We start from the raw sequence: 14,988 nt of genomic DNA, 5'->3' as shown, positions 1-14,988 counted from the left end.
CCTTGCAAATTACCACATACTTTCAAGAGCTTTGCAAATTTTATGCATAATCTTGGACGACTGCTCCAGAAAGGTCAACTTACTTATAAGACTGAGAACTGCAATGAACATTTTCTTCTGTGAATATTGCACATCCCTGCTTTTGAAGGTTTCTGTGCTACACATCCTTGTAAACCCAGCATTTCACTATCATGTACTTACCTCAAACGTTAAACTGAAAATAGCATATAAAAGCAGTGTGCGTTTTTATTAAGGCCACATTAATTATGGCCTAAAGATAAAGCTAACAAACCAGTTCTATGGACAGCTTAACTGTAAAAAAAGGAATCAGAATCTTATTTGATTCATTTAGACATTAACTAGTGCTAGAATTTACCTTTCAATCGGGAGTCCCCTCCAAAGGCACCACATCCCCAGTTTCCTGTGGCTATTGCAGAGAGATGTTGAGGTGGAACATTGGGTCGGAAGAAGCCGCAGTAGGCCTGCAGGCAGACAAGAGTTAGAAGATGAAGTTGACAGGCAATCTGGTGCCATATTTTCAAACAATAAGATGAAAACAAGTATTGTCTTCTAGCAATACCAAATTCAAGCTGCTTCAATACCCCCATTAGCCTTCCTTTAAATTTAAGGTAAATCACTAAAGAATTTACAGGAAGAAAAATTTTGCCTAACTTGAATCCAAACTAAAAATCAGATACATGTGCTGACTCCTAGGGATTTTATCACAGCTGTAGGAAACTTTTCAGGATAGCCAGAGCAAAGAGTAACTAACAGAAAATTGTACCACATTTGTTGCTTTTTGGCCCCTTTAGCATGCAACATGACAGCTGAACTGCTGTGTCCACTATTACTGATATTCCTCAAAACTGAAAAGACAAAATGGCACCTTAGAGTTCAGGTCTAATGTAATAAATGAAGGCGGGAGGAAAAAGAAAAAAGTGCATAAGTCACCAAGAAACCTTGAGTAAAGGCAGCTGCTTCCATGTGTAGGAAAAAAAAAAACACAGATAAATCTCTTTGGGAAGCTTTTCAACAGTACAAAATATTATTGAACAGGTACAATTGTCTGGTGGAACCCCCAGTTTCACTCAATCTGATCTAAGCTGCAAATTCAGACTATGGTTTGTCATAATTTAGCAAGGTGCCATGATTCAGAATTTGCATAAGGAGCACTTACACGTCATCAGGACGCAGCCTCTTGAGCTCTTTCAAGTCAGAGCTACTAGTGTGTTTAAAGACCAAAGCACACCGGTATGAAAATAGTGGGCCAAGCAAGCTAGCTGCCTGGCTGTGTGGAGAGTAGTTCTTCAAACTCCATCTCCACTCCAGTGAGGGATGGCCTGGTGTTGCAGTAAGATGCCACTTTTCAGCTTTTACTTAACAGGCATGTATTTCTCAACTTGCCAGAACATAAAGAACAAAAACCTATCTCATCAGACACCATACTGAAGTCAGCAAACTTTTGGAAGGACTTCAGCAGCAATGAAGAAAAATATCCAAGTGTGCTCCTGTATGATTTTTCATAGCAAATAAAAGATGAAGATAAAACTAATATAAAAAGAGACATTGCACCAATATTTTAAATAGGTTTCATCTAGGAATACAGGAATATGAAAGCTTACTGTGCAGTTTTAAAGCAATTGCTTCCATATGGGAAGCAGAAGAGCTGTTCCTTTTGAACTACATGAATTAATTTGGTTATAAGTTGTACACTACTTCAAATATGTAGTATCATAAATGATTTAGAAGTTGTATGATGATTACAATTTGTTTTCATATAAAACTATTACATATAGTTCTCACAGTTAACACTGTTTGAAACATACGCACAGCATAATTCTTATGGAAGCATTTCATGCCAAATATGAAGCTGTAGCTTTTTTGTAATTGGTGACTATCAAAATAGGCTTAATGGCATTTGTGAGTGGGTTGGCAAGCCCAATGATAAGTCAGTTGCTCCTCAGGATTTGGCAAGTGGAACTTTCACTAGCAATAACTCTTCCCGTTGTGAGTCTTTATTAGGCAATAATCTCAAGGGGCTAACAAGGATGAAACAGTGACATCTCTTCCACATGTATCTGCAAATCTTAATGATGAAGTCAGATACAATGACTTTATTTTTCTTATTCTGAACAGCTGACTTCAGCCAGTATTAATCTTGTTTTCTGGTTATGGGTAAATCACACACGAGGTCAACCTCAGACAGCTACCTTTTGAGAAGACTAGCCAAGAGTGAAAACCTGGTTCTTTAAGATAAATGCATCTTATAAAGGAGAAATCATATAGGCTTATGAGAAAATTCAAGCTGTAAGAAGAATCACTTTGTTTCAATAATTTCCTAATGTGTAACAAAATAACAGAAAAAAGAACTTCTGGACACCGAGCTGTGTATACGAATAGACTCGTATTTCAAAGCCTGTGTGCATATACTGTGCTTACTGAGTCCCGATTTATTAAACCATAAGAGTTGCATCTTACTCCATCACCTTGTTTTCACCCACAAAAAGATCTTAGGCTTAATACTGATTTTAAATTAAATGGAAAAAACCCCACAATATGTTAAAAAAATACTTGATTTGCTAAAATGTCATAGAACTCCAATAAATCTATTTTTTTTTTCGTCGTAAACAGTGAATTAACTCAGGCTTAAAATTTTCTTTAAATACCAATCAGTTATCATCAAACAACATCAGTCAAACCAACACACTATAAAGTTGCGGGGATCTACCATAATTTATTTTAAAAAATCCAACCCCAGTCAATAATATTGAAAAGTGTGGGCAGATCATAAATTCACTAGAGTAGGTAATTTTAATTTTGTACAAAGATATCACTGAAGTTTACAAAATTTATTTACTGTCTTTTTCAGGGCTAATTTCATTAACCAACCTTGAAGAAACAAGCTGATGAATGTTACTTTAGTCAAGGTTTTAAGACTAAATTAAATTAGCTCTTCAGCCCCGTACATCATTTCTGGAGGGGTGGGCGGAGATGAGCTTTCAGGTATACTCCCTTTTCTTCTGAGTATTAGCAAGACACTGCCCTATGTTTGATTTCAAATGCATCCTATACCCCCCTATACTACAGAAGGCAGGAGACTTTAATAACACTAGTATTGTGCTCTTATATTTAACACCCTAGCTAACACAGAGGCCCACTGCACCCACAAATACGGAAGCACACTACACAGACTTTATTGCTAGCATGCTTTGAGTGCAAATATAAGCACACTAGTATAACTGTATAAGCATTCTTGAAATCAACTGTCCAGTAAAAATAACATTGCATTACTACAACATGCCACAGGCCATTTACTAGTTATGCCTTATCCTAGCCATGCAAGACCTTCATTCTGGTCCATAAGCTGTCTTTGTTAACATACAAGAATTTACTTTGTGAACTGGAGATAGATACCAAGCATCTCTTGTTAGAAGATGAAATTCATGTGTGGGATAACAGTAAAGGCCTTAAAATCATTGGCACAGGTTGAAAGATAAGGCCTCAAGCTAAGAGCCAACAAAATGCATATCCAAACTTCATTTATATTTTAAAATACACCTCTGAATAGCATAAAGGATAAGAGTCATTCTGTTTGGCAAGCATCTGCTTTAACATTGGACAGCAAAACATCGAAGTACACCTTTTACAAGAGACAACTAAGCAAGGACTTCCTTAGCTGAAGATAAACAATACCAAAGTATTTTAAGAGGTACTCCAAACATTAGACTGTAGGCCACTTAAAGTAGTTACTGGCCTTGTTGAGCTCTCTTCTAATTTTCTCTGGACCAAACTGATCAAGAAAACGTCTGAAGTGAAATGCATCTATCGCAACAATTTCAGTATAGCGTCGCTGCCATTCATCCCTAAAATTGAAGGAAGAAGAAAAGTAGATGACATTAGTTGTTTTATACTGGCCATATAATCATGATCCAAAATTAGCAATTCCATGCAGAGCTTCTCTGTTAGAAGCAGCTGGAAAGGTGAGCTCGTAACAGACAATGGAGCACTTTTAAAATTTGCGTGTAGGGAATGAAAACATCATAAAAAATGAGACAGGTCTCTCTTACACTGGCTAGACCTTAGGCATAAACATGAAACAAATCTAATCACACAGCACTATTTACTAAGCATGTAAGAACACTACAAGGTCAAAGAAAAGCACTTTAGCTCTCTTCTTCCAACACTTAAAAAAGAGTACATTGCATATGTTTCTATTCCAAATTAATAATTTTGTGTACACACTATAAGAACACTGTCAGAGAAATAAACTCAAGACATTAGAGCTTTCTATTCAAATCTACGAGATTAGATCTTATATTGCCACACATCAGCAGGCATCAGGTACTGTGGCACCTGAGGTATCATTGTCAAACTTCTTGGGACATTACAATCCATAGTTCAGTCAGTATCTTCAAAAAAGTTTGGATTAAATACATAAAAATAAAACATGCTGATTTAAGAACTGACATATTGGCAGGTACCATTTATTAGCACTAATACCTCCTTATTAATATGAAAACTTTCTAGGCTTGTTGGCTCTGAAGAGAGCATGATCAGTCAATTTCTCTATTAAGGCAAATACTAGGAAATACTTAAAGCACCAATTTTCAAACATATATTTATTTCTTCACTTGAAATATTTACGTGGAACTCTACCTTGGGGTCTTATCTTCATGGCTTCTTGCCCACCGGTAAGTTTCTGCATAGCCTGTATACTCACTGTACTGCTCAGTACCTGAAAAGAAATGATTTTCCATATTGCACACAAAATATGTACATTTTTTGCACTTGGCACATCTTTCACAGAAATCACTGCATCTCCAGATGAAGTCACAGCTCTCAGAAGCAATAGAAAATAGAAAATTCATATCTACACCAAGAATACAAATTCTGCTTGTAACCAGCAGAAGCTTCTTTTCCACAAAAAATGTGTAGCATTCACCAAAGGACATTACAAGTGCAGATCTACATATGCTGTTCAGTATATAACAAGATTTTCAACTTTGCCACTCTCAAGTTCAATAGCTTCTCAATAAACTGCCTGTCATCTTTAAAGTTTTACTGGCTAGTATCTTGTTAACAAAGACTGTGAGACTTTGCACCACCAGCATTTTGCTTTCCTTTTTTTTCAGGCTACTGCCTGTAAGCGCGATAATAAAATAGCTACCCTGCTATGGAAAGTGTGGCAACCCTACTTCATCACAATTCGGCAAACATCTGGGCTGACAGTTTAGGATGCACAAGAAGAAATATAAAGAGATTCAAAAGAGTATGTGGTGAGTTATACATTTATACATTTTATTTTTCCAAGAAGTTTTATTTCCCTAGCAAAATTACTATCAGTAAGGCCAAAGAAAACCTGATGGTCAGAAACCAAGCAGATTTCCAACACACCAATGTTACCCAGTTTGTTGACCTACAGTGCCTTGACAGCCCTACAGAAGGATAGGTAGGACTGCTAAGCTTCCTAGTGTCTTTACCCAATACACCTCTTCCCCTTATTTTCATTTAATCAGCATGATTTCTGCACTATGGTTCCTGACATGAATTCTAAGATGGCACAGCTTAATGGCTCTGAATGGACCAAAAGGCCACTGCTATCAGCTGCAACAGTTGGTACCAAGAAGCTACTTCTGTGAAAGCTCAAGGACCCATAAAACCATGGTCTGGAACATATGTGTCTTCCCCTTGAAAAAATCCAGTGGAATATTTTGGCAAGCATTAGGGACTGTAAGGAAGTAGCTCATTAAGACCTATAGTCATTTTAGCTATTATGCTGTGCTATGCCATCTCCCTTTCAAAGGTTTATCCCAACTGTTAAGCAACCCTTTAATTGCAAACAGTGACACCATCTACACCTATAAATATAACAGAAAAATAGCGTTTAGGTGTCTAAACTGACAGCATAAAACATCTGGTTACTAAGTCAAGAGTAGTGCCAACTATTGCATATGTCAGTGATACCCTGAGAATACAAATGTTTCAATTTAATTTAAGTTTTTCAATCTCTAAATAAAAATAAAAGTTGAACAATCAGAAACATAAAACTATTCAATTTTAACCTCATCAGACAAGGGAATATGAATGTCTGTTTTCAGTAGTCTCAAGCATAGGAAACACAAGCTGTTAAAACCTGATTAAAATGATGCATATGCTTCAAGACATTTTCCCCATTTACCCAAATTCATTTTAACTGAAAAGACTTATCAGCGCTTCCTTAACTCATCTGCCTTACTACCCACTCATTAGTTATTTACATTTGTCAAGATGATTAAGCATACTGAGGACACACAAATTCCACTCAAGGCTATTTTGAGAAGTTGCTATGTGAAATGAGTGGGATGGTAAAAGACTCCTCCTCAAGAATTTGTTTCCTGTTACAAAAATCAAAGTCCCCAAAATTGTGATGGCAGAATATGCCTATATATTTACATACATCCATGTCCTCATACAAACAACAACTGTGAGCAGTTTAAATAGTCACAAGTCAGTCTTCTAAACAAATTATAGGCTATCAACCTTCTGTAAGACTGACATGCTTGGAAAAAGTGTTTGAACAAATAGTAAGAAAAGACAGACTAGGAAAGTATGTGACTTTACTGAGAGCTCTTGTTATAGGACAGCCTAGTAAAACTCCCAAATTTGAAAAGGAAGCATTTCCTTTGGTGTCTAGCATGTGGAAAAAAAAAAGATGATATTATCAAGACATTGTAACAGGATAGATTAAATGACAGTCAAAGTATTAAGATGACTTTATCAAGGTTCATTGTTTTCATTAATTTTTATGGAAGTGCACTGGCTGATGACAAAAGCACCAGGAAACAAGCAAATACACACACAAAAGATTTTAAATATATAAAAGTCAATAACAGAGAAATTAAAAAAAATAAAATTAAAAAAAAAAAAATATCACACAAACTCTAAACTCGTGTCCCAGAAACCCAAAGTTACTGAAAATTGATAGGTTTTCATAAGTGAAGCTCTGGAAATCTGTCAGACAAAACCAGTTACTTAACTGGCAGCACTTCTGCCTGTGACCTACTGGGATACAAAGTGCAGTTGCTGGGAAAACAGAAGCAGTACAAGATAAATTGGATATGCTAATGGTTCTGGTGAATCTTTTTTCTTCCCATAAAAATATAAAGGGGTAAAAAAAACCAATCCAAAATTACAGCATAATAGCACAGTTCCATTAGAACTTTAAAATCAAGCTACAAGCCCTGAAAAAGCCTACCTAAAGTCAAAAGTAACATACATATCATTAAAAAATAACATCTTTTGTGAAACTTGTAATAGTTACAGCATCAGACAAACAGTGAAATTGCCAAGTGTTAGTGCTTATGGGACCTCACCATCTAGAAAGAATTGCAATTGTCATTAAAAATAACTTTCTTGGACTCCATAGTCTAGCTTTTCATTTGCATATGACCTGCATGGCATCATAAAGCTCCCAGGGATAGGGAAAAACTCAACCATACTGCCCCTCGAGTATTTCTTAAGAAATAGTAATTATGCCTGTGAAGAGGCAGTACCACTAGCACTCAATGAAAAAGAGTACATGTGAAAAGCACAATGGCAGAGTCGCACTAATATAAAGGCACATTTACTGCAAAAAGTGAAGGGAAGGTCTTCTCTTCCTTTCAGTCAGTTCTTCTGATCCTTATCTAGTGTCACCACCAGTCTTCAGGCTTTCTCCACACAGTGGCATGATCAGCCTGCTTGCATTGGGTTTGTGTGGTAAGGTTTTGGTAGCTGAGAGGGCTCCTGTGAGAAGCTGCTAGATGCTTCCCCTGTGCCTGATAAAGCCAATGCCAGCCAGCTCCAAGCCCATGCCCATCAGTGACGGTGGTAGCACCTCTGGATAACGTACTTAAGGGGGGGAGGGTAACCTTGACAACAGTGAGAATATGTGAGAGAAAGAGCTCTGCAGATACCAGGGTCAGTGAAGAAGGAGGGCAAAAGGTGCTCCAGGCACTGAACCAGATGCCCCTGCAGCCTGTGATGCAGCCCATGGTGAGGCAGGCTATGCCCCTGCAGCACATGTAGGTTAATAGAGGAGCAGATCTCCACCTGCACAGAGAGGCCCTCAAGAGAGAGGAGCAGGTGGATGCCCCAAGGAGGCTCTGACCCTCTGGGAAGCCACAGTGCTAAATCCAGCTGAAAATCAGTTTTTCCTCTCTGAGTAAATTTTCAGCTGAACCAATTATCTGATCCCATTTACTGCATGGCTAGTATGCTTAGAGGTCTCTGAAAAAGCATTGCTGAGATGCAGTCAGGACTGGCTGTTGTTCAGCCTGTAGATTTAAAGCAAACATGGAACACAGCTTCATCTGCTCTCAGCATTGCCTGAGTAAACATGAAATCAAAGAGGAGGAGTAGAAAAAGAAAAGGAAAAGTGAAAACAAACTGAATGAAAAACACACTGACACTTATTCACAGCTCTACCAGAAATGCAGCTGTGGGAGTCTTTGGCATAGCTGTGGACATTTCTGTACATAGATGTCTGTGTTGAAGAACTCAACTGTTTGCATGACCAGTTCCATACTCATTACATCAGTGATCTTAACCAGATACTGTGCAATCACAACAAATTTAATTTCTCTCCAATTTCTCAGACTCTTCTGCAAATTTAAGCTACATAGTTATACCCATTAGGCCACTGAATCAAGATGCATCACACAGAACGTAATTTATCAAGAGGATTGTGAGACACACAGCGGAGACTTGGCTAAGAACCAAGGTGGAAGAACTCCAGGGCTGAAATGAAAATGATGGAATGGCCATTTCCATTAGAGAAGAGCACCATATCACAAATACTAATTGCAAAACACTGTAAAGTACTGAAGAAAACTAAAAGAATATTGCTGCAGTGAAAAAACATCCTCACCTTTATTCCTTCATGTGAAATCGTTGTTTTTTTTCAGGGGAATGGAAGGTCGTTAAAAACATTCATTTAGTGTTTTTCCTAATCAGTTACTACAGAGAGTTATAACTGTTCTGTGTTTTTACCCTCTCCCCAGAACAGCCTCACCCAGAAGATAATGCTCCGACATATTAAACTTGTTATAGTATCATATCCAAAGTACACAACAGAAATCAGTGATGGCCATGAATTTTCTCACTCATTTGTTAAAAGGTAATCACAAAAGCCAATTTATCAAAAAGTTTTCACAGAAAAAAGCAAAACAGGGTGCAAAACCAAAATAAAACACTGTCTAAAAAAGATTACCAAGTATAAAACTGAAAACAAAAGATGCGCTGTCCAGGACAATCAATAGCTCAGGACAGAGTAAGATTTGCAAGATCCAAGCTTAAATTTCTTCTGTGCATGCACGTGAGAGAAAGAAGTGCTTTGGAAGGACTCTTCCAAGAAATCTGTTCTAATAACTGCACAAATACCTGACCTTTGAGGCATCTCAGATAACTAAATTCAACATTTTGACTATAGCAGACCAAAAAATATAAAATATAAATATTCTACTACAATATTTGCCCAGAGGATCTCTCCGATCAAACACTTTTCATTGTAGCTGTCCTTTAGAGTAAACAAACAAACATTATAGCATCATTTCATTTGCCAGTTATGACAACTGCTCGCTGTGTTCCCAGGTACAGAACTGAGACACAGCATGACCTGTGCTTCTCCACTTTTAATAGTGACATTTCGTGTTTTGGTGCTAGCTGTTCGATCCGATGGATGATAAAACATTCTAAGTTCTACTACACAGGTGGAAACAAGATCAAAAACACTTCCAGCAAAGCACTGGACAGACAGCACAGCTCCATACACAGCCTCTCAACAACATATGGAAGGAGCCTTTAGGTTTTGATGTTGTAATCACAAACCCATAACTAACTTAAAAGTAAAAAAACCACATGGTTGTAACTTACAAAATCAAAATTTTTAAGGGATTTCCTGACTTTCTACCCCTTTTAATGAAGGCAAATTTTCTCCTTTTCCACTTTTTTTTTTGGTAACCAGAAGGCTGCTCCTCTTCTCAGTTTTCAGTCCCACTGATGACATTAAATGTTACAAATTCCAGACAGGAACAAAAACAACCCCGCTTTAATGTTACAGAGCATTACCTGCAAATAGTTGGGACCACCTAATAGTTGATAATTGTGGCTTTTACCTGTATCTGCCACAATATTCTTTAGCTAGGACTAAGGACCACAAACACATTTATATAGGGTAAAAAATTCTGTCTGCTTGCTGTCCTACACAAAACATCTATAGCAGCAGCCCTATGGTCTTAAGGGGTAGGGTGAAGAAGGAAGCTCTTTGTCAAATGAGTACTGGCTTCGTTTTTTTTCATCCTTTTTTCCTTCTAAGATGCTTTTATTTAAACATTTTAAACTTCAACTTTAAATATATTTTGTATATACAAAACCAGAGTAAGATGTGAAACGTTTTCTGCAAAGACTAACCTGTGATGATGAGACATTCATTGTGATCCAAGACTTCAGTGATGAGCCTCGATACAATCAGCTCTGGGTTGATTAAGAAACGAATTTCTTCTTGTACTAGTCCTGCCCCAGTCACACCACCTCCAACAAAACGGTTTGCAAAATCAACCTAAAAAATTATATTCAGAAGGATTATGATATAAAGCAAACAGCAAAAACCCCTTTCATTTACCAAAGGAAGTGGTCCTGTACAAACTTCAGTAACTGTTGAATTCTGCTGCAATAACTAAAAAATACAAAACCTGATTAACAGCATTCCTTTTTGTCCCTTTCTACTTCTCAGAAAACTTAAACCAAGTGAGAAATCACACAGCAAAACAGTTCTGCATCTCAAATGCTCTGAATCCAGGTTCTGTGAGTTTTCTTTGAAGAGCACCCATTTAAGAATAAAACACACTTCAGTAAATGTGAAAGATGAAAAAAATTTATAGTACTCTTTATGCATTTTTTGGACACTGAAGAACTGTTAAGTTGTCCTGTCACAGCAATCTGCCCCAGCGGTCCACACTGAAGGATTTTTAGATTAGCATTGCCTCCATACCAGTTGTTCTGTACCTTAAAGAATCTCTTATCAATTCTTTGAATGCACTCGAACAAGGCAAGTAATTTTGATCATTGAGGTTTCTGCTTGAAACAGAGCAGCTCCGGATACTATTTTTTGCTGCAATAATGCATATTTTGCAAATTACATTTTTAAATAGACAACATTCCTTTTAAGAATTTGTCTTATACAAATTAACTGGCCATATAAATCTAATTTTTAAGCCACTTAAATCTTTCAAATGCTGTTGGCTTCTTACTGTTTTTTATTTATATAGCTTATGAAAGCATATTTACAGGAGGTGACCAAAAGTTGCTGGAATGACATGAACATCTGTGTAGATTAAAAACTGACTCAGGATTCAGAGTCTAAATCCAGCCACTAAAAGCACAAGCTGTCCTGAATTCTATCCTGGAAATACCAACACACCTAAACAAGTTGTTTAACACTTGCTGAACTTGAGCAAAACAGTAACATGAAAGCTACCCAGATGTTCAGTGCATCAGGATCCCAAATGCACTTTAACTGTGTTAAGTATCCTCACCTTGGTCCCCCATCCTCACTCCTAGCTCATGGCTCCCGTACAAACACACACCATTGTCATGCCCTGTCTTCTGCTGACTCCCACTTGCTGATAAGATCTCTAGGATTGACCTTGTCTAGGACTAACCTGACTCATCACCTTGTTTTTGAATTATGTCCGTCAGCCTGTCAGCAGGAACTGTTCTGTCACCACCCCTGATCTGTTTGTCCCAGCCAGCCTACTGAGGCTGGCTGGGGTCACTGGGAACTCCTGCACTGCATTCATCATCCTGCTCCCTCCTGGAGTAAGCATTCTTTGTCTAAGCAGAGAGAGATACTTTGTTTGATAAGACTTGAAATTGTGTAGGATGTGATCATTTTCCTCCTAGCTATAATCTTACACTCTTTTACAGAATGCAAGAGAAACAGTACACAAAAAGGCATAATTCAACCTTCTCTCATCAATGAGTGAGAATTGAAAAGGTAGACAGCACAAAACCAGTTTATTATGGAGCAGTTGTTGAGTTCTTAATAATCTGAGCAAAAAGCATCACAGAAAAGTCTTCCAATTCTCCCTCCTGCTCTTCTCCTGACTAAAGAAGCTGTAATTTCTATGGTAAATGAATTCTAGAAGGCAGACTTTTTTTTTTTCCTTTTTATTTTTTCTGCTAGAAAAGCAAAAACTAAACAACTAAATGGAAAACTCAGATGTGTTCCTTTCCATAGATACAGACAGTACATCCTCCTTATGCATTTCTTTTGCTGACTGCCTCCCAGACCAAAAAAGTGGTGCTGGCAGCAGCAATAAAATCTCTTGAACCACTGACCTGGTCACTGTCCAGGGCATCAGAATAATTCTTCAAAAATAAACTGAAACCCTTGACAGCTCATCAAGATCACAACCTGAAACTTTTATCTTGTCAATCTTTGATACTGCTTTGAACCAAAAGACCTGAAGCTGTCCAGAACTTGTGACTTTCTGTCAGCCTTTTCTGTACCAGGTACATGTGCAGATCTAGACAAGCTGGGGATCACTGACAGTACTAAGATTGCCCATGGAATTAATTCTGATGTTTCTTTTACACTGCATAACATCTTGTCATTTAAGTCAATTGAGGATAAACAAATGACTTTATTAAGCTGGCATATCATAAAAGTATGACAAAAACATGACAAAGTCACAGTTACTGTTATATGTGCTTACCTGTAGCATACCTTGTCCATTGCTTTCAATGGTGCCTTCATACGTGACATGCAATCGAGACAGTTTCTTCTGAGATCTATCAGAGAAAAAAATATTGTCCAAAAACAATGATTATAGAATCTCCACACAAAGACATCCATTCTAAACAAACCCATTAAAACCCAAACTTTTTACACATTTTAAACAGAAGGTGGTTTAAAAAAAATCCCTGATGGATTAAAGAAAATGCATCTGCCTTTCAGAAGCAATTTGGGAAGGTTTAACATAGTCAATTGTTCAGTTTCTCTGCCTCTATCACCATAAATACCAAATTTGAAATTGGAAGTTCTGTTTTTCACAAAAATTTGTCCCATATTACCTTGATAACCAGCAAGAAAGCTGTAACACCTGTGTTTTCATGCTTGTTATTATCCATACTTTATTATATTTCCTGTCATTTCTGAAATCGAGTCATCTCTTTTTTTTCCCATTCAAGCAACAGCACCAAAAATGTGCTGCTGTTTTAAAAATTCACTTAAGACTTGTTGACTTCACAAGAAAAAAAAAATAATCATACTGAAAAACTCGGGACACTTGAGCTACTTGTGGCAGTTCACCTACTTTCCTCTGCACTTCTCTCTATAATAATCTGTATGAAACATTCTTTTCTGTAGTACTTCCAGGCCCAAATCAATACCATATGAATGGGATTCAGTTATCATTGACTTAAGAAATTTCTTATATTAACAAGATGTTTGACTTACCTTTCCCAGTCTGGAAACTCCTGGAGACACTGCCTTGTAAAAGTCACCAATCCCGTAGGTTCTACAGGCAAACCAACCCCAGAGGAAAAAAAAAAGTATTAACTGCTGGAGCTTTCATTCTTATATTATTTTAAGTGGTAAGCTTTTAAAATTACAATAAACAACATTCTTGGCAAAAACAGAACAGCTTAACTTTCCTCGAGACTAGCTCTGCATCTTCCCCTGACAGCCCATATTCAAATTGAAAACTAGTGGGAAGACCGAAATACTCATTTCTCTTTCCCCTTTGGAGTTTGAGTATTTTTTTCTTTCTCCAGATCTAGAAAAAAAACTACTACTTATGTGATTTTTCACTTGTAAACACTACTAGAAAGACTCAATAGTTGAAATAAAATGTGCTGCCACTGAGTAAAAAAGAAACTGTGAACCTTTATAGAGGTGGCTACTGTTCAGGGTGAACAAGCAACACAGAGTACTCAACCTATGGATGGATGAAGCAGCAGCTCGTATTTCTGAGAAGTCCTATATATCAATAAAGATGCAGTGTTAGTGGATTTGCAAATCAAGCCATGTTCAGCCCTAACAGGGTGCTAAAGGAATTCATTGTATTTCAGGGAAAAGACTCCTTCCTTCATTCAATTACCATTTACAATAAAAAAAGTTGCTGACAATAAAAAAAGTTGCAAAATTATTACAGCAATTTATAGAGCTAAATTACTTTAGTCTTACTAATTCCTTGGACAGAAAAGAACAAGAAATGGGGTCTTTTAAAGTTATGATAAGAATTCTTAATTTGAGAAAAGAGCACTCAAGAATCTTATTAAATATTAAAGTTATAAAGTTAAGAAATCTAATACAGTAGTTTTATAAAGCATGTTCCTAACAGATCTCATTTGCACAGGTGGTCAGGGACAGCTGCATAAATTTAGTATTTGGTTTATATGAAAAATAATTATTACTTGAATATTAAGAAAAAGGTAGTACAATATCACTCTTCTCGATTCCACACATAGGTCAATTTACTTTCTACTGCAGAGATTTAGTTCTATTGACATTGCTGAAAATTTGATAGCTTAAACAGAATACAGCTGCATTTAATTCATGGTGAACTAAAATGAACTGAAGAGGGGCTGAACCAAGTAAGGGGAATTTTATGTTTAATTGCTTTAATCTGCATTTCTTCTAAAACAAACCTTCCTGAGAGAATATAATGCCAGTGGTGAAATAGTAATATGTAAAGAAAAAATTCTTAAAACAGATGTGAAATATGTTACTGCAGTAAAACCTCTTCTCCTCCAAAATACAATATATAAGCTCTGATACAGTTCACAGAAAAATAAATTATCTCTGAAGGCTTATGCAGATGTTCAAATTCATGGTAACAACAGAAGGTAAGACTACATACACCAAGGAAAATACCATGCTAACTTCTAAGAGTCTTGCTATCACTTGTTTTATTTGAACTAGGCAAACTTCACAACAGCTTTGCTTTGGGACAACAGAAGAGAAAA

The 14,988-nt window shown here is 36.9% G+C and overlaps 1 protein-coding gene across 2 annotated transcripts in view; it reads right to left on the bottom strand.

Annotated features, from left to right (window-relative positions):
* The window catches only part of PARG (poly(ADP-ribose) glycohydrolase), a 68,946-nt gene that overhangs the window by 9,950 nt on the left and 44,008 nt on the right, over positions 1 to 14,988 (bottom strand). The window contains exons 11-16 of one of the 2 annotated variants that reach the window (XM_062618843.1): positions 13,478 to 13,538; positions 12,735 to 12,810; positions 10,429 to 10,576; positions 4,657 to 4,735; positions 3,755 to 3,863; positions 377 to 482 (exon numbers count right to left, since the gene is read on the bottom strand). In XM_062618843.1, coding sequence (XP_062474827.1) covers positions 377 to 482; positions 3,755 to 3,863; positions 4,657 to 4,735; positions 10,429 to 10,576; positions 12,735 to 12,810; positions 13,478 to 13,538 — 579 coding nt within the window. The remainder of the gene's footprint in view (positions 1 to 376; positions 483 to 3,754; positions 3,864 to 4,656; positions 4,736 to 10,428; positions 10,577 to 12,734; positions 12,811 to 13,477; positions 13,539 to 14,988) is intronic. The other variant, XR_009964813.1, reaches the window with a different exon arrangement.

The sequence above is a fragment of the Pezoporus occidentalis genome, unplaced genomic scaffold (assembly GCF_034315485.1).
Source record: "Pezoporus occidentalis ecotype Australia unplaced genomic scaffold, CSIRO_AGI_Poc_V1 ctg204, whole genome shotgun sequence".
Taxonomy (NCBI): Eukaryota; Metazoa; Chordata; class Aves; order Psittaciformes; family Psittacidae; genus Pezoporus; species Pezoporus occidentalis.
This window is presented reverse-complemented; position numbering and strand designations above follow the sequence as displayed.